Below are 21,017 nucleotides of genomic sequence, written 5' to 3'. Positions count from 1 at the left end.
GGTGTCTCTAGGTCTAAGGGGGTCAATTGAGTGAGGAATTTAATTAATGTTTTTGAAGGTCTTTCCTATCTCAAACTGGTTGGAGTCTACAGTATACATGATCCATGGGTATAGAGTTCTATCACCTCAAAAACCAGTAACATCAGAGGTTGTAAAACAAAAGGACAATTACTAGGTATCTATCAAAATAATACCATCAGAACCCTATAACACAGAGGCCACTTGCTTGAATTTTTGGGAGGTGGCAAACCATACTGTTTCCAGTTTGCTTTGAATCTTTGACTAAGGGTCAAAGTGGTGAATCTGTGTCTTAGCTCAGATCACTAATCTTCTGTAGAAACTGTCCAGATCCACCAGAAGCAGCCAAGTGACCCTAAGTTTCCAAGCTGGTCAGCTTGTTCTGATGTCAACATTTATTGTGCCTTCTTAAAGCTTGCATATATACCTAGGATATCAGTTGCAATAGTGTGCATTAAGTCAACATTGTAACCTATGGTCTTGGCTATCTGCTGGATAGTGAGATAGTCTGTCACTAAAAGCCATATAATGAATAGCATACATTTGTTTATGATGGCTGATGTTTTTGTATATCCTAAACAGTTCAACTTTATGGCAAAACATAAAAGGGGAGTCCTCCCCAAGTGTGTATTCCATGTCTTTCATCGATTTTCTTGTGGGTCGTTCCCTTCTTTTGCTGACACTGTACTTGAATCAGATAATTTTTTTTTCTTTTGTAAGATTTTAGAAAAAACAAGTGACTTTGAAGCAACCACACCTACAACTTCATTAAGGGGACCGTCCACTATGTTGTGTATTTTTTTTATTATGCAAAATACATAATTTCCATATATGTTTTAGATATATATAATACCTTCATCATACAAAAATTTCAAGTCATTTGAGCAAAAACTTTTAGTTTTATTAGCAAAAATTATCTAAAAAATAAATTTAGGTAGCGATTTCTCTGCTAATATGACATCAGTTGTATTGAAAATCATACCATAAAAACTACTTTATATACAGAATAATTCTGTGAGAACAGAATTTTGATTTTTTTTTTTTTTATGAATTTAAAAAACAATTTTTTTTGTCTAGACACTTAAAAAAATCGTAAAAAAATAAAGAAAAAATTGGCTCACAAGGAATTATGGGATTTTTATTTCTCTTTCCAATGGTATCTCTCTCTAAAATTGGATAATAAATAACCGAGTGATGGCTACCAACATGCGAATAAGTATGTTTTTGAGTTATGAGCTCCCAAAGATTTGCTATGTAAATTTTTGCTTTTTTCTTAGAAAAGTCAAAACAACATTATTATAATTACTTTATTTGTACTTTTATTGTTGATTTCTACATCAAGGATCCTGGTCCTCCCCCTAAAAGTGGTATTAATACCTTAAGCGTGACACGAGACAATGATGTTGACGGCGTGACATGAGACAATGAGGGAGCTGATAACAATGAATTTCGTGTTTTTCTTTCAGCAGACTCCTGGCCTTCGCTAATTTTGCTAGCCTTAGTTGCTGAGTAGCCTTCTTGATCTTAGGTGTAGCCTTCTTGATCTTAGGTAACTTCGGCATTGCTATAAGTTCACTTAGAAGTTATAAAAAGAACGTAAATTTAAGTGCATGAAACTCCTTTGACGTCTGTGGAGTAACTGAGTCATTCTCTGAGTCTCGCCTATACCGCTCTGAGCAGCTCTCACACTACCGTTCATTGCTACTAGATGTGTGAGAATTTCGAAACAAATCTGAAAAAATCGCTGTATATATGCAAAAATAAACACGCAAAAACAATCCCGTCAGTCATACAGACGATGCAGTTACGATGACGTCATCAATTAAAAACTACTATATCTTCATTATTTGTAAAAATAATTGGCTGAAACTTCTGGAAAGCATGCACGGCATGTTTCTGCATAGATACAAATAATAACTCGATTTCTTATTTTTTCAAGTTGACATGCCATCCGCCATAGCGGACGGTCCCCTTAAGCAAACAATCAATTTCTTGTCTACAAGTGACTATGGTATGAAGTGTCAAAGTGTTAGTTACAACTACTATTTCTGGGCAAGTTCAACAGGGAAAATTGTTGAAATGCACTACATACTAATTTAAAAAAAAAAAAAAAAAAAACATCTGCACACATCTAAAATAAAACAACAGTGACTGAACTTCAATACAATGCATAAGACATATGCTACACACCGAATATGCAAGAATGTTCAAAGATTTGCCCTTGCAGTGTCAGCCACCGCTATTGGCAGTAGGCCTAGCTTGGGAATAGCCTGCATGACAGCAGTTGTCCTTTAAGTAACATTTTACATCACAAAGGACTAGTCCCAAAAGTGTTCTTGCACCCCCTACAATAGGGCTACTGAATAGGCATGAATACTGTAGCACAACCTATACATATTGCAGAATAACTAGTGAAAACTAGAAATATAATCATCATTCACCAGTACCAAAACTATGATCAGTTATTCAAAACTTGGAGACATGGGATAAGAAAATATATAAGAAGAATTGCTCAATTATTTCAGGTCATCTGGATACTAGTAGTGAGATGGGCTAAAGTAGTTAGATTGTAACATGAGAGGAGGTACCATTTTAACCTCCTCACTCTCCCCTTGACAGCTAACTTAAGATCACTTGGAAATCACGCAGGTAATGGCTCTCTCACACAATTGCGATCCCAGGACGTGCAATAAGTAACTGCCGAAAATTTGCTACTTACATCATTACAATGTAATTATGACCAAATCGCCAACAATCGCCATGAATCGTTACCCCACCATGCACCAAGTGATGGTGGATCTTATAGAATTCTAAAACACGCACTCCAGTCATGCCAAATGTCATCTGTCATCTGTCATCATGTCACTGCATAATACGCAACACTAACGCAATGATCGCCATTTGTCATAATTACATTGCACAAATTGTAACTCACAATTGCAACATGCACCATCCATTAAAACATCTGCCAAACTTGGCAATGCAGTAAACAATTCATGGCGATTGTTTGCGATTTGATCGTAATTGGCAAAATTTGGGCAGTTACACATTGTGCGTCCTTGAGTCGCAAATGTGTGACTGAGCTGGAGACAATTTTTGTTTTTGTTTTTGGGGGGGGGCCCTAGGCACATGAATAACATGAATAATGGCAGTGATCGCCAAAATCAGCCATTACAATATGCGCATCCCTGAATCGCAAATGTGTGAGCGAGCAATAGCCCAATGTTTTGTTCATTTGGAACAGTTTACTTTCTCTGTCATCAGCCAAATGCAAAAGTAAATTATCTGGGCTTTTCATATCTTGTAGGAACTAGAAATCTTCATGACAAGTTATCATAAAATTACTGTTTAAAAAACAGCATTTTCCAAATAAACAGACTTTTATACAATATAGCAAAAGAATCCACAAACATATGAGTGGCAGATATATTCATGAACATTTTCACCACGTTAACAAACAAAAAATTAACTGATAAACTTTACTTTCAAACATCATTTGGCTTGGTATAATAAAAAAATAACTTCAAGGATACAATACTAACACAGAACTTACCTCCCTCTGAAAACAATGCAGCCATCTAAATACATTTTGTTAGGAATAGAGAACCTTAAAAGGCAAATTACTCACTATACTTACACAAAAAACTATTGTTTACCTGCTTTAAAAGTCATGTTAACTACTTGTTATATGTCAAAGTTTTGTATTAAGACACCAGATGTTAATAAAGCTTTTAACCAGATTTAGATTCTGAAAGGTGATACACAGTTGATTTTCAAAGAACAGACATGAGATAAATCTTTAAAAAACACAGGAAAAGAGCAAATCAACCCTGAAATAAGGTATACTTTGAGGCAACAGGCATCAAAGGCAATCAATGACAGAAACTTGACATGCTTTCTCAACATAACTTTAATAATAACCAAGAATAAACACTGTAACCTAAAGTACTAACAAAAATTTTGACTCTTACAGATCCAATATGTCTTCCATGAGAATCAACGGAGAGGTTGGTCAGCTGTTCCTCTGTTATGTAGAACACGCACGGCCACTTGAGAAACATAGGGTGACTGGAGTGGTGAAGATTATGGCGTATCAAGTCAACACCTGTACAATTATCCTCTTCTAAAACATCAGTCATTTCCACATCCTGCTGCACACTTGGATCACAACGTGTTATACCACATGCCACTAGAGATATTTGTTGGTTATCATGGATGAGGTAGTCTTCTATGGGTCCCACACATTCTGTTGCATAACCGACTGAATTGTCTGAGGTTAAGTCTCTGGACATTGGTAAACAACCACTGTCACTTGTCTCTTGGGTTTCACTATCATCAACACTTTCTGGAATGTTAGCATCAGCTGTTTCCTGACATGCTGACCTGCTGCCTGTATCATCTTCAGCACTTGAACCTACACCATCTGCATCTGCCTCACTAAGGTCAATTCTATCATTATTACATAAACCAGATTGTTCTTCACTGACTACAGAATCTCCAACACAACTGGCATCATCATGATTAATCATGTCAACTTCTTCACTGATAGAAGAAGCAACATTACACTCTATCATATCACTGTCCACAACCATTTTACTGTGGATCCCTCTAGTTGTATCACAAAGGTCAGGTAAACAAGAAGTGCTGCTGACAGCAGCACTTTCTCTCAGCATTTCATTCATACTGTCTTGAGGTTCAGTTGGGACAGAGGCAGCTTTGCCCCATGCCCCTAATTCTTCTTCATCTACCAAGTCCTCACAAACACCTTCAATTTGTGACAGATTTGTAACAAATTTTGTATCACAGACAGCTTGAGCTATGGCATCTTCTGCAGCTTCATCACTGGACCTGCTGCTTGGTCTCTGCTGAGAGGCATCACAATGCAGCAAGCCCTTGTCGTTACATATATCTGGAGGTGGCATTACTTCATCACCCCTCTCCCCTTGCATTTCCTGTGTACCACACATTCCAAAATTAGCTTTGGCCGGAATCTGGAAGTTTTCCTTTTGCACATCTGCCATATGGACCAAATTCTTGGATCCCAAATAATCTGCTGAGCAGCCTAAGGTGTCAGTTAGGGATGCAGGAGTAGATGCAGACTCCACTGGAGATGAGGTTGATGGCAGCATCTCCCATCCACTTGTGACACAAAGAATGGCATATGTTTACAATGATCACTTAACCTCAAAAATAATGAAAGCATCAAAAGACCAGAGAGGAAACCATTGTTCTAAAATCTTATGTCTTTTTTAAATGAAAATACAAGGGTTAGGACCCTGTTTCAATATGCACTGCCCTACAACCATTGTCTATTATGCAAGGGCAGATTTTCACACTACAATTGTATTTAATCAGCCTCATATGTAAAATATGATGTGTGGAATATGATATGTAAAATACAAGTATCCCTCTCTTTCTGTGTCTTTATCAGCATTGTTCCGTTCATACGTCACCTCTACTTTCTCTTTTTGGTCTTCTATATCCTAGGACCTTCACAAAACCTGCAAGACAAAATTCCTCAAATTATTTTTCTCATTTCACAACATGTCACATTCAAAATCTTATAACTGTGGCGTTTATTAGTCATTATACACTTTAAAATCGATCCTGTTAAGCTTAAATTAAACCTATTTTTAGTGTCTACTTACAAATGAAAAATAGTAAATAATCATGGAAAACCTTTGTAAACTTCATTACAGTACTACACATGGTTTACACCATAGTGCAACCTTGTAACCTACTTTTTATTCAATACACATTTGCAATAAAAACAATTGAAATATGGCTGAAAAACATAACCTTAATCAAATATTTTACAACTCCGGTACATATGAGGTACTGGTTACCAGGTGCCTTGCAGCTTGCACAACACACTGAAGATGGTGCTCAAGGTTCTATATAACTGCAAGGAACAATAAATAACTTGGTCACATCTAGGACAAAAATAGAAAACTGTATGGTACTGAGTATCACGAATGTAAGAAAAAGGCCGTTAAAATTAAGGGCATGTATAGTACATGTACATGGTTCATGGTCTGGTCTGGGAAGATCTGACATTAAGGATGATCAAAATTATGAAAAACTTATATAGCATGAAAAATAAGTGAACTAAATGACGGTGAAAGATTAATACTAAGATAGGAAAAGTAATAAACTTCAAGTTTTTGTCAAACAATTTAAGATGCACATGAGTTCCTAAAGATCAAACAGGAACAATATTCCAAACATGCCACAGTAAAAGACTACAGATCCCAGGGTAGATAGGTCTCCATTAACCTTTTAAGACTTTCTCTGTGCATAAATTTTTTGAAAAACAGAAGATATGTCAGATTGGATATGTATTTCAAAGTAAATTTACAATGCAAAATGATGCCTGACACCTAACCAAGTTGCATGTATGTAGTTACAGAAACACTGTCAATGAAAAAATCTGAGCGAGAAGATCCATTGTCTTAAGACTTACTGAAAAGCATAATCTGAGTTATTTTGGGGTTTAACTTTATCCTATATAAATTGCACAATGCAGTAATTTGAAGTAAATCTCTTTCAGGATATTCAACAACCACAGGTCTAATTCAAGAGAGTATATGTATTATATATCATATGTACACAATTTCATTTGTAAAAGATACGCTACAAACACCCAATTACAACCTTGGAAACAGATGATTACTTTCCACACAGGCAGTCAGACATTTTGCAACAGCCATTCAAAATTGAGATAACATGGAAATTATAGAAACTGAGGGGTAATCAACAAGGCAACCCAGATTTAACTAAAGGTAACATTTCCAATTCTTCAACATGTGGAAAAGAATCCATTCTAACTAACTTATAAAAATTACCATACAACTTAGAAACTAAGTAAGCTGTACATTTGGTTAGTCTTTGGTCGTAAAAAAGCTTATCTCCCTCGTAATATCAAGGACATTTTCTTAGATGTTTGTCAATACTTGACACAGATCAACAGAATTTTGCCGGATAATGTTGATGGAATTCTCAGGTTTAATCAAGAGCCCTAAGGAAATTACAAAAAGAGATATGAAGACATATGACAAGAAGGGGCAATACAAAAGCAGCTGGAGCACCAAAATACCTGAGATGACTCAGCCATGGAATAAGAACAAATAAGAGTACTTCTACCATAAATCTATCAAGATGGAAAAGTAGTGAAGTTACTCGAAGTACAAAAGTTGTTAACCCTCTTACGCCGAAGCAGTAAAAAAAAAAATTGTCTCCCGTGTGCCGGAGGTGTTTCAGAGTGAGCGCGGAAGCGGAAAAAATATTTTTTTCGAAAAATCACAGCGCACTTAGTTTTCAAGATTAAGAGTTCATTTTTGGCTCCTTTTTTTGTCATTGGCTGAAGTTTAGTATGCAACCATCAGAAATAAAAAAAATTATCATTATCATATATAAATAATGCGATATATGATAGCGCAAAAACGAAATTTCATATATAATTGTATTCAAATCGCGCTGTGCGCAAAACGGTTAAAGGTAACAAGTTACTTTTTTTTCGTTGTAATGTACACTAAATTGCGATCATTTTGGTATATAACACATTGTAAAATAATAAAAGCAACACAGAGAAAATATTATCACAAAATAATGCATGAGTTCGTAACGCGCGGACGTAAACAAATATTTTTTTCAAAAATTCACCATAAATCTAAATATTGTCCTAGAGACTTCCAATTTCTTTCAAAATAAAGACAAATGATTGAATATTACTATACTGTAAGAGTATTAGCTTACAATTGCAGTTTTCTACCATATCTGATGAGTTAAAGTTGACCGAATGTCGAATTTTTTTATATATATATTTTTTATATGCAATTATTTTGGAAATAAGAAAAGCTACAACCTTCAAATATTTTTCGTTTTATTCTACATGAAATTGCGCACATTTTCATATATAAAACTCTATGAAATGCCTAATATGAAACGGAGCAAATATTCCGAGAATGGGACGTACGCATTTCGGAGATTTGTGGTGGAGAATCCGCGCACAGAGGGAAGGAAAGATTTTTTTTTAAATTCACCATAAATCTAAATATTTTGCTAGAGACTTTGAATTTGTTTCAAGATGAAGATAAATGACTGAATATTACTAGACTGTAAGAGTTTTAGCTTACAATTGCATTTTTCGACCATTTCGGTAGAGTCAAAGTTGACCGAACGTGGTTTTTTTTTCTATTTATCGTGATTTATATGCAAATATTTCAAAAATGAGAAGAGCTACAACCTTCAATTATTTTTTATTGTATTCTAAATGGAATTGCGCACATTTTCATATATAAAACTTTATGTAACGGCTAATTTAAAATGGTGCAAACATTACCACAATCGCACGTATGATTTTTTCGGAAGAGTTACCGCGCGGACGTAAAGAAAATTTTATTTTTTTCATAAATTCACCATAAATCGCAATATTGTGCTAGAGACTTCCAATTTGTTGTAAAATGAGGGTAAAATGATATTGTTATGATACAATAAAGTTTGTTCATACTTACCTGGCAGATATATATATAGCTGTATTCTCCGAAGTCCGACAGAATTTCAAAACTCCCGGCACACGCAGTGGTCGGCCAGGTGGTAGTACCCATTCCCGCCGCTGGGAGGCGGGCGTAAGGAACCATTCCCATTTTCTGTCAGATTTTTCTAGTGCCACTGTCTCCTGAGGGGAGGTGGGTGGGCACTTTGATTATATATATCTGCCAGGTAAGTATGAACAAACTTTATTGTATCATAACAATATCATTTTGTTCATGAATCTTACCTGCCAGATATATATATAGCTGAATCCCACCTTTGGAGGAAGGGGGAGACAGATTCGATTTTGGGAAACAATTTCATATATATGATTGATATTTTGGTTCCTTAACTGTTAGCATAGCTGACTTCGTGAGTACCGTCACCCAAGTCTGCATCTGCTTTACTAGAGACTCCAGCTAGGTAGTGACCTGTGAAGCTGTTGAGTTCTAGAGGATCTGTCAACGGGGGCGTGACCACAATGCAACTAGATCCTATATTATAGACCTCCAATTTCGGTACTGCATTCCTAGAGGTGCCAGCAAGGACGTGACCTGTGTAGCTGGTGCGCTCTAATGAACTGTCACGGGGAGCGTGACCACATGTGAACAGATCATATAGGTGTTGTTTAGACACCGAATGTGTTTAATGCTTCACTGGAGGGTGCCAGCAAGGACGTGACCTATGTAGCTGGTGCGCTCCAGATGATTTGTCAATGGGGGCGTGACCACACTGTGACAAAAACATTTTACCCTACTATGAGGGCGAAGCAAAAACATTACCCACCTGACCTAGCCTATCTGGTTAAACTTCGTAAAACCAAGGCTAATGGAGGGAAGGCCGCCTAAGGCGGCCTACCCAAGACCACAAAAAACTAAACACCTACATAAACATAATAAAAATAAAAATAAAAAGAAATAAAATTAAAAAGTCCAAACTAACATATTATTTCTAAAAGATAGGAAGAGTGCTACTCTCTGTCCCCAAATATATTGTCTGCTGCGACATATGGGCCCAAAGAGTAGCAGTTCTCGTATGTAATCCTCACCTCCGAAGGTAGTGAGAGGCAAACACTGAATTACTACGCCAAAATGTGGCATTCAAGATGTCATTGAGTGCCATGTTCTTTTGGAAGGCTACCGACGTAGAAATAGCCCTCAGTCCATGCGCATTCACCTTCAACACTTTCATATCACTGTCTTGACAGGATGAATGCACTTCCTTGATGGTGCACTCAAGAAAAAACAAAAAAAAGCCAAAGCATTCTTTGGACACTGGTAACCTTGGCGGTTCCTGACCAAACCACCATAAGTTATCAGAAGGACCTCTTATAAAACCTTGGTTCCTATCTTTTCAGACGGAGGGTTGACTTCCTAGCTATTGCTTAGGAGTCTGCTTCGTCTCAAGAGCCTCAGCGAGGATGTGACCTATGGGTAAGAGTTCTTGTGGGTTTGCCGATGGGGTCTTATCCACTTACTCGGCAAAGCCTAACTGGCATTTGTCAATGGGTGCTAATCCACTCATATGACCATATACCTATGCCTATTAGCATAATTAAGGAGCACAACACCGATCCCGATCACCTGATCCTAACACGAGGGTTAGCGATTAATTTTAAAAAGAGTTAAACTAAAAATTAACTCACTAGTTAAGGATCAGTGTCGGCTCCCTATCCCAGCAACGTATCCGCAGACACGAACAACCAAGAGAAAAGGATCTCTTGTAGGTTGAATTGACATCCTTCGTGTAACGGGAGGTCAACACAGAATTGCATCTCCCGTAAGTGACAGCTCATATGTCCTTTATGACATATTGTTATGGAACCAAGAAGAATTCATAAAAGCTCGCACTTCATGCATAGGTTCAAACGGACTGGACATGAGGAACTTCAGAACTACATCCAAGTTCCAAGACGGCAACTTGGGTGTTGAACCTTCATCGTTTCGAAAGATCTCAAGAGATCGTGAAGGTCTCTGTTGTCCGCCAAGTCCAGGCCTCTGTGCCTAAAGACAACTAAAAGCACACTCTTATAACCCTTGATTGTAGAGACTGCAAGTTTTAGATCCCTTCTCAGAAAAGGAAGTCAGCAATCTGGCTCACAGGTCGTGGTGGAGGAAAATGCCGTTCTTCTTGCACCAACTCCTGAAGACTATCCACTTCGATTGTACACTGCGTTGGAAAACGCTCTTCTTGCACTGGCGATAGCTTTCGCCATTGACGTATAGAAGCCTCTCGCTCTGGCCAACTTTTGGATAGTCTGAATGCAGTCAGACTCAGAGCGAAGAGGCTTCTGTGGTACCTCTCGAAGTGGGGCTGTCTGAGTAGATCTGTCCTTACTGGAAGCGTCCTCGGGAAGTCTACTGCAAAGGCCATGACCTCTGTGAACCACTCTCTCGCAGGCCAGAACGGGGCTAACAAAGTCATTCTCGTCCCTTCCGACACCGCAAACTTTCTCATGACTTCCCCTAAGATCTTGAACGGGGAAAGGCGTACAGGTCCATCCCCGTCCAGTCCCAGAGAAGTGTGTCTATCGTCACTGCAGCTGGGTCGAGTACTGGGGAGCAGTACAGTGGAAGCCTCTTCGTTCTGGACGTCGCAAAGATATCCACGAGCGGACGTCCCCATAACCCCCACAGCTCTTGGCATACCTCCAAAGCAGAGTCTACTCGGTTGGCAGAAGTTGACCTCGTCTGCTGAGGAGATCTGCCCAGACATTCTCTACTCATGCTACAAACTTCGTAAGGATCATGACGTCCAGTGCCCTTGCCCACAGCAAGATCTCCTTTGCCAGAGCAAAAAGGGACTGAGACTGTGTTCCTCCCTACTTCTTCAAGTACGCCAGAGCTGTGGTTGTTGTCTGAGTTGACTTGGACTATTCGACGAGAGACTTTTTCTTGGAAAAACTGGAGAGCTAAAAAGATGGCTGCCATTTCCTTTAGGTTTATGTGCCAGGACACCTGTTCCCCTCTCCAGGTGCCTGCCACTTCTTTCCCCCTAATGATGCTTCCCATCCCGTGGTGGACGCGTCGGAGAACAACACTAGGTCGGGGCTCTGAAGCTTGAGAGACACGCCCTCCGACAGCTACACTGGATCTAGCCAACATTTCAAGTGATGTTTTACCTCTCCTGAAATTTCCAAGATCATGTGTAGATTCTTTTTTTTTTTTTTTTTTTTTTTTTTTTTTTTTTTTTTTTTTTTTTTTTTTCCAATTGTACTTGAGAAAAAAATGTAACGGTCTGAGGTGCAGTCTCCCCAAGGAAACAAACTTCTCCAGCGAGGAAATGGTCCCCAGTTAGACTCATCCATTCCCTCACCGAGCACGAATCTTTCCTTAGGAAGGCTAACACTTTGTCTAAGCCTTGCTGCTGACGTCCCTGGGACGGAAAAGCTCGAAAAGCCACTGAATCCATCTGAATCCCCAGATACACGATGGATTGGGTTGGGATCAGATGTGACTTTTCGAAATTCACCAGTAGTTCCAGGGACTTCACCAACGATTAAGTTGTTTGAAAATCCTTCAGACACCGCGTTTGAGTGGAGGCATGAATGAGCCAGTCGTCCTTCGAAGATAACAATTGCGAAGGAGGAGACTGAGGGGCCGCAGGCTGAAACTATTCTTCAAAAGAGGCTCAAAGCCATCGAACCAAGACCTCTTCTTCTTCTCAACTGACACACGTTCGGGAAGATGGTAACCGTGCTCTCTAGACAACCTCTGGAGAGCTGCATGAAAACTAGAGAGCAAGGCAACTGGCGAAAGAGCGGAACGAGGAGAAGGAGAAGGGACTGCCTGTACTCTTGATTGGCAGCCTATCATCCTTCCTCTCACGATGTGGCTTTGCCTTTCTCACTGCAATCAACAAAACAAGTTGTTGTTGCAAAGACACAATCATCCTTTTCGATGGAGAACATTCCTTCTCAGGCAAAAGGCTGATCCTTTGAGAAGACGATGGGCGAGGGGAAGCCCTCCTCCTTCTCACATGGACCGCCAAGGATATATCTTAGGAGCGACCGCTTCCGACACCGCACCGAGGTAGGGAGAGCCATCACGCGGTAGTGTTTTGTCAATGAGAAATTATACGCTTACGCGATAGAATGAACACTCATGGCATTATCACTATTCTTCACTACACTACTATAACTTTCCAATGCAAACATGATTCCAGGCTACGCAGAGATTTAAGAATCACAGATAGGGTATTACCCTCCAAAGACACTATTGTAGGGCCCGAAGGCATCACAGGTCTTTGGAGGGATAAATTCTACTGGACGGGTAACTTGTGTTACACGCCTGGAGGAAGACCTCCTTACACTATCACGTTCTAGTTTACGTACCTATGATTCATAAGCCTTCCACGCAGAATCAGACATATTTTCACACTCGTTGCAGCGCTCATCAAACATACAAACATGTTTCCTACAATTCGCGCACACTGTATGAGGGTCTACCGAAGTTTTCGGTAGCCTAACCTTGCATTCTTCCACACAACATACTCTGGCCTAGTCGAACTACGTAGATCCAGACATCGTAAGTTTAAGGAAAAATCAAGCCAAAATAAAAACAATCCACAATTAGCGTATGCCTAACCACCGATCCTAATCAAATAACCAAAAATCAATCGGGATACTCAAGTGACCAAAAGAGTTCCAAAATCCAATGACGGAGGTGCAGAAAACACTTGTTGTCTGCACCGGCGACAGAAAATATCTGACAGAAAATGGGAATGGTTCCTTACGCCCGCCTCCCAGCGGCGGGAATGGGTACTACCACCTGGCCGACCACTGCGTGTGCCGGGAGTTTTGAAATTCTGTCGGACTTCGGAGAATACAGCTATATATATATCTGGCAGGTAAGATTCATGAACAAATGCTTGAATATTACTAGAATATAAGCGTTTTAGCTTACAATTGCGTTTTTCGACCATTTCGGTAGTCAAAGTTGACCGAAGGTTGAAATTTTGGCAATTATCGTTATTTATATGAAAATATCTCAAAACTGATAAAAGCTACAACCATGGGTTGTTTTTAGTTGTATTGTGCATGAAATTGCACACATTTCCATATATAAAACTTTATATAACGGCTAATTTTAAAATGGTGCAAACATTACCACAATCGCATGTATGATTTTTTCGGAAGAGTTACCGCGCGGACGTAAGGAAAAAGTTTTTTCATAAATTCACCATAAATCGAAATATTGTGCTAGACACTTCCAATTAGTTGCAAAATTAAGTTAAATGATTGAATATTACTAAAATATAAGAGTTTTAGCTTACAATTGCGGTTTTTTCGACCATTTCGGTAGAGTTCAAAGGTTAATCGAAAGAATTGAAATTTTGGCAATTATTGTTTATTTATATTGAAAAATTATTCAAAAAACTGATAAAAGCTACAATCATGAGTATTTTATTGTTGTATTCTACATAAAAATGCGCACATTTTAATATATAATACTTCATGTAACAACTAATTTACAATGGTACAAAAATTATGTCAAAGTGACGAAATAATTTCCGAGATGTGTCACAGATACTTTTTAGTGCGGCAAGAAAGAAATTCGCGCTTGCGCGCCTGAGTAACGATTGTAAACAAAACAACACCTTGATCCATGAACTCCCAGCATTCCCCAAGGCGCGTGATTCAAAATTTTTAGGCTGGTAGGCCTATAAGTATTTTTCCGCGAATTTTAAAAAAAACTTTTGTAAGTCGACGTAAAATACGTCCAGTCGGCACACAGGAGACAAAAAATGTCGACGTAAAATACGTCCAGTCGGCGTAAGAGGGTTAACATGACAAATTTTTTTATCAATTTGTATTTTTCATAGCTAACAAACCTTCGGTCTTATCAATAGGATAATTCTTCTAGTGCCAACTAGAAAACGTTTAAAAACAATCAAAGAATGCAAGGCAAGGAATCTTACAAACCTTTTTCATGATACATGGCCAGGATATTTGATTCCCTCTTTCACATACATAAAAAAAAGAAAAAAAAAAGTGGAAGCACGCTTCTATAAAACACTTCATTTCAACAACCTACACTGCCATGAATGTGTGGAAAACACAAGGTACAGTCCTAACAATAATACCAAAAATATTCCAAGGAGAGTATTTTGTGTGATTAACCCAATTACTTTAATAGCTAAATAAAAAATATTGCAGGCATAGAAAAGTAAATAGGATTATGTCATGGGCCCTGAATAATAACTTACAGCATTTAACAAAATGCTTTGAAAAGTGGGTGGCTAAATGGATCTATGAATTTTAAGTCCCTTGCTAATGACCTAAATATAATTATGGATAGCTTCTTTAAAGCACATACAAGAATAAATGTACAACACCCAGTAATAACATATCAATTTAAAAAATTGTGAAAGTAATCATACATTATAACTAGTAGTACATGTAATCAAAACATGCTGCTAAAAAAATATTTGTCGTAACATATACTTAGGTTTTAAATCTAATTAAATGGGGATGAGTAAAAGGTCCTATAAGACTTGTGCTTAATATTAAGAAGAAATGTCCTAAAGAAAAAAATTTGGGTGAAATAAAAAAAAAAAAAAAGATAATCTCGCTGAATCACATTAACAGATCAGGAGAAAGATACTGCTTTCAACAAGGAGCTCCAACAATGAGGCACTTTTTCAGCACTCACTAATCACCATTTGTATAGCAATAATAATCTCGGTCCTAATGACCAAGGCAAGATCATACTTTCAAGCATGGGTAAAATTAGGTTTTGCATCAATAGATGAACACATCACCTTGCTGACATACAAAGTGACTTTGTTTAAGTAGTATATACAGTATCTGAAAGAGAAGGTGAAAAATACTAAATAATTATAATAAAAAAAGTTTGTATGTTAAAAGATGAAAAAAATGCAAAATAAGCTGAAATTATAAATATTTTCTACTTACAAATCTGGAAAAACTTCCATTATGGTTTTTGTCTGTCCTTTAGCCTCCAAGAACTTAACAATATACTGAATAATACAAAATACATATCTGATCCTATTTTCCTTTGGTTAGTGTACCTTCCTTTCCTTATTTTCCCTCCCTTCCAGCCAGGGACTCCTATGAAAAATCTATACATCTCTGCCCTTAATATGAAAAAACAAATATATAGGGAGAAACATTTAAAAAGAATACTATGCACACGACAGTAAATGAAAACTAAAACCCAATGTTCCATTAAAAACCAACTGTAGAGCCATCACCATATCAAGGGTCCAAAGCTAATTACATTACATACAGGCAGTCTTACAACGATTTAGTTTAAAGTTTAATTTTTGGCACAAAGACAGGTCAGTCTTCCTATAAATAGACACGTATTTAAACTCAGGGGCATGGTGACCATAACAACTACTAAACAATTTAAGTCAAATTTGAAAAGTAATTTGTATTTTTCCTATGTATACAAACCACAGTCTTTTATGCTGGAGTATTCCTCAGTGGAGCTGAAAATAGTTGCTGAAGCTTGGTAACGACAAATTTTAGAATCAATTTGTATTGTTCATAAGCTAACAAACCTTCGATCTTAACAATAGGATATTACCAAGATATTTCAAAGTGCAGCTGGTAAACCGGTTAATACGATCAGAGATTGTATGCAAGGAATCTGTAAGATCTGGCAACGCCTGCACATACAAGGCGAGATCTGGTTGAAGGCCACAACTAAGTAAACTGCATTCTTATTGCAATTTTTCATCAAAAAAAATTTCAAATATTGATTATTTTTCATTTTTGGTGTCATATTTCTTGTGCAAGATGAGCGTTGTAGGCGTCGTAACCCTGGAAATAATTTCTGATGAATATAATTGAAAAGTGCCTTAACCTCGGAACGTCGTAAGCCAAGCCCGTCGTAACCCGGGGACTGCCTGTACTTTACTTGATTACTGTCTCATAACAGGGAGTAAAGAAGATATAGAAAAAAAGCTAGTTACTTATCCATTCAACCAAAAGCCTTCTGCCCTCCAAGACACTTAGGCTGGATGATTTTCTGTCCAAGGGGAGCTTGGATAGCAACACAACCTGCTGAGCAGCCACAAAAGATTCTAAGGTGACCATGTCCAAGAAATTGAGTGCATTGTCTATAGGCTATATATTAATTATAACAAAAAAAAAGTGAAAGTAGTCCAACAATGAAAGATCCCTGCTCTCATTATTGACAACAAAATACCTCTGAAAACTAGGGACAGGACAATGCCCCTGACTTCATGAGATCTTGCTAAAAATGAGTGATCATCCTCCACGCAAGATAATCCATGTGTGCATTTGATCACTTTATCAAAACAAAAAGAATTTGTATTCTAGGACACCTTGTCAAGACTCAAGAGGTCAGGTCCTTTCTTGATAGACCACAAGGCTCACACAAGGCACAAAACCATCTCATCTGGATACGTACTTCTAATGGCAGGGGATTGAAAAACTATTCAATCTCTGGTCAGGTATAGGCAGGTTACAAGTTTTTACCACCAACTCAGGAATGAATGATAATGAGAGAGATCACCAACCCTCCATATGCTGGCCTTGATATGGAAGGTCATGTAAACTTGCCAACATGCTTTGCCAAGACTAAAGCTGGCAGATGAACAGGCCCAAGTGTGAGGTCCAAGTCTGAAGACTCCCTCAGGGGCTCATACAACACCTGAGATAGGCTGCAGAGGACATCAGACACATTCCAAGGAGGACTAAGCACCCAGGATGGGCAAGGCTGTACGAAGCTCCTCATTAGCATGAACAACTCAACCAAACAAGGAAGATCAATGCCCATCAACCACAAGCCCTGGTTCAAGGTAGGGCATTAGTCTTGCACCATATGAACTAAAAGGAGCTTCTCTTGACAAAGGTAGACAATAAAGACCACTACATATCTGCTAAATTACTTCCAACAGTGAGAGGCCCCATCCACAACAATCACAGAGATGGCCAACTTCCCTTGGTGAACAGCTGCCCATTACCTCCTGAGAGACGGCCACACATCTCCTGCATAATCCTACAAGAAAAGATTCACCCTCTCACAAGAATAGCTGGACAGTCTCAAGCCATGATGGTTAAGGACCTTAATATATTGGCAGTACACCTATTCTTGTGGGACTAAGTAAAGCATATCTTAGTTTAATCAGACCACTGAGCTCATTAACAGCTCTCCTAGGTCTGGCCTGAAGGATTAGATATTTTTGAAGGGGCTAAAAACCAATTGGTTACTTAGCAACCGGACCTACAGCTTATTGTGGGATCAGAACCACATTATATCGTGAAATACATTTCTAATCACCAAAATAAATTCCTCTGGTTCCATGTTAGCAGATCGGAAAATCAAACTTCGGACTACCAAATCAGAGGCGAGCATGTAACCCACTAGTCCAACAAGGAACTAAAAAGAAGTGAGGGCCATGGCACAATCTCTCTTTGTGTCTCAACCAGAAGATCTATCAGATCAGGCTATTACTCAGCTTATGGTTAACAAAAGCCACCAGAGTCATTCTGAGAACTAAGTGATCAACACTTGGCTAAGTACAATGGGATCTCGACATACGAAAGTCCCAGCTTATGAAAAATTCAAGTTACGAAAGCAAATACGAAGATTATTTTGCCTCTACATACAAAAATAATTCAGGTTACGAAAGGTTGTTGGTGTAAAGTCCCGAGATTCGCCTGGACCACAGAGAACAATTTTAAAACTCGCGCCCCGCCAACTAAGTAGACTCGCCACCATCCTCCCACTCTCCCATTGGTTCCTGATGCTAGTCACCGCCATAAGATCCTGCTCTCCTATTGGAGGCGGTCAGCTCGGATACGAAAGCGGCCGAAGCCTTTATTAAGACATTCGACGAGATGACGATCAACGAAGGCTACAGTTCTCAGTAAGTCTTCAACTGTGATGAGACTGGCCTTTTTTGGAAAAAAATGCCCCGTCAGACGTACATCATGGAAGAAGAGAAGAAGCTACCCGGGCATAAGCCTATGAAAGACAGGCTTACCCTCGCACTTTGTTCAAACGCCAGTGGGGGTTGCAAGGTGAAGCCCCTACTTGTCAATCATTCGGAGATTCCTCGAGTCTTCAAAGCCCACAAAGTGCTAAAGGAGAAGCTTCCAGTGACGTGGAGGGCTAATGCGAAAGCCTGGGTAACGAGACTTTTGTTCACAGAGTGGGTAAATCTGTGTTTCAGCCCGACAATGAAGAAATTCTTGGAAGAGAAGTGCCTCCCTCTGAAATGTCTGCTGTTGTTGGACAATGCCCCTGCTCACCCTCCTGGCCTCGAGGAAGATATCCTAGCGGAGTATTCTTTCATCAAGGTTCTTTACCTACCACCTAACACCACCCCTCTCCTCCAGCCTATAGACCAGCAAGTGATATCGAACTTCAAGAAGCTGTATACAAAACATCTTTTCAAGAGATGTTTCGATATCACTGATACCACAAACCTCACCTTGGAGGTGGAGGAGAGGGAGGAGGAGGAGGAGGAGGAGGAGGAGGAGGAGGAGGAGGAGGAGGAGGAGTAGGAGGAGGAGGAGGAGGAGGAGGAGGAGGAGGAGGACCCTATGACAACGGCAGAAATTAAGGATGCTCTAGCTGCTTTTCATAAGGTGCAATCATTTGTAGAAAAGACACAGCCCGAAAAGGCTTACACAGGTCGATGACATTTGCCCGAGTCGTTTCAGGAACATTGTGAAAAGCAGGCAGAAGCAATCTTCCTTGGATAGTTATTTTTTAAAGAGGCCTTTAGTAGGAGTAAGCAAACAGGAAGATCCAAGTGATACTATGAAAAAATGACAAATTTTCTTAGACAATTTGTATTTTTCATAGCTACAAACCTGAGGTCTTAACAATAGGATATTTTCTAGCGCTTAGCTGGATCCGGTAAAAAAGTAGATGAAAGCAAGGAATCTTGTGGTATCTGGCAACGCAGGCGTAGATCGAGTGAAGAGTGGTCAAACGCCGAACATCTACGCCAGTTTCCCAACTCAGGATGACTTAACAAAAAGAGGGGCGGCTAGAGGCGGGCAGTATAACATTAAGACCTCAGGTTTGTAGCTATGTTCATACGCGAAAAAACCCTCGGTCTTAACAATAGGATCGACTCATACTTGGAGGGAGGTATAAGACATCCTAGACCGGCTGGGGGCCTACCCACCAGTCCAGCTCTCAAAAGAAATAGTTCTTAGAGAGGGACTGAAGCCCGTTGAGAAGCTAGATACACTAAAATCTAACCACTCAGAACCTGAGTGACATACAATGATATATGGGATAACCATTGTATAGGGAACCAAAGAAAAACTGTGACTGTCCAAAAAACAAACCAGGGCACTAGGGTTTGTAGTACTCCCGACTCCTCCTTGCCCAGGAGGGGAGCCTATGCTACTAAATAGTGGGTAAGAAATTGAATACTGCACGACCACACTACCAGTATGACTACCTCACTCACCTGTATCAGACCAGTCTAGCAAATGACGTTTCAATTCCTTAAACCGCCCGAAGGAAGAAGGAAAGGTACAAGAGAGAGGAGGCCAGCCAACTCACTCATTCTCTCATCCACACAATCATCTTAGGTAAGATACAAAGGTGTCCCGTTAAGGGCAACTATGAGTTACACAACCTGTTGGGCAGCCACCACAGGACCCAGGGAAAATGTGTCCATAGATCTGTGGGCAACATCCTTAAGATAAAAAAAAAAGAGGTGAACGTGGACTGGCGTAACCAAGTACCAGCGTTCAGCACTCTATGTACAGCCAAGTTCTTTTTGAAAGCCAGAGAGGGACCAATACCCCCAACATCATGTGCTCTAGCCTGCACAGACGTGGCGATGGAACCATCAAGAGTCAAGTATGCCTGTCTGATGACTTCCCGTATCCAAAAAGAGATAGTATTCTTAGACACCTCTTTCTTTGTATGGCCTGTACTGACAAAAAGCCTGCGGCAGCCTGGTCTAAGGTGCAGAGTCCTTTTAAGATAGTAACACAGGTCCCGGAAAGGGCACAACAAAAGCTCTTGAGCATCACCACCCACAAAGTCAGTCAGTAAGGGAATGGAGAGCAAAGTGAACCTGTCATCATGCACCGAGGGATTTTGGGTCTTGGCCACGAACTCCGGAACAAATTAGAAGGACACTGACTTCCAACCCCTGGTGTGCTTCACCTCATAACTCAGACTGTGGAGCTCTCCTACCCTTTTGGAAGATGCCAAAGCCAAAAGGAAAACTGTCTTAAGCATCAGGTTCTTATCAGATGAGCGGCGCAAAGGCTCATATGGGCTCTTAGTCAAGCTCTTAAGCACCAAGGAAACATCCCACGTTGGGGGCTTGAGCTCTCTAGGAGAAGACGACTGCTCAAACCCCTTAACTAGCAGGGAAAGTTCCCAGGAAGAGACGTCGATACCCTTCAGGCGTAACACCAAACTCAGAGCCGCCCTGTAGCCTCTAATAGCAGATACAGACAAACGTTTCTCGTCTCTGAGTAAGGTTAAAAA

General features: G+C 39.5%; 1 protein-coding gene across 5 annotated transcripts in view; it reads right to left on the bottom strand.

Moving 5' to 3' along the window:
- Window positions 1-21,017, bottom strand: part of LOC135217188 (uncharacterized) — a 116,588-nt gene that overhangs the window by 63,078 nt on the left and 32,493 nt on the right. For 3 of the 5 annotated variants that reach the window (XM_064252910.1, XM_064252912.1, XM_064252915.1), the window contains exons 1-2: window positions 5,818-5,908; window positions 3,990-5,519 (exon numbers count right to left, since the gene is read on the bottom strand). In XM_064252910.1, the coding sequence (XP_064108980.1) occupies window positions 3,990-5,147 (1,158 nt within the window). In that variant the 5' untranslated portion in view covers window positions 5,148-5,519; window positions 5,818-5,908. Of the gene's footprint in view, window positions 1-3,989; window positions 5,520-5,817; window positions 5,909-21,017 lie in introns of those variants that run through there. The other 2 variants (XM_064252914.1, XM_064252911.1) reach the window with 2 other exon arrangements.

Source organism: Macrobrachium nipponense, chromosome 7, assembly GCF_015104395.2.
Source record: "Macrobrachium nipponense isolate FS-2020 chromosome 7, ASM1510439v2, whole genome shotgun sequence".
Taxonomy (NCBI): Eukaryota; Metazoa; Arthropoda; class Malacostraca; order Decapoda; family Palaemonidae; genus Macrobrachium; species Macrobrachium nipponense.
Note: the sequence above shows the minus strand (reverse complement) of the source record. Positions and strands in the feature narration are given on the sequence as shown.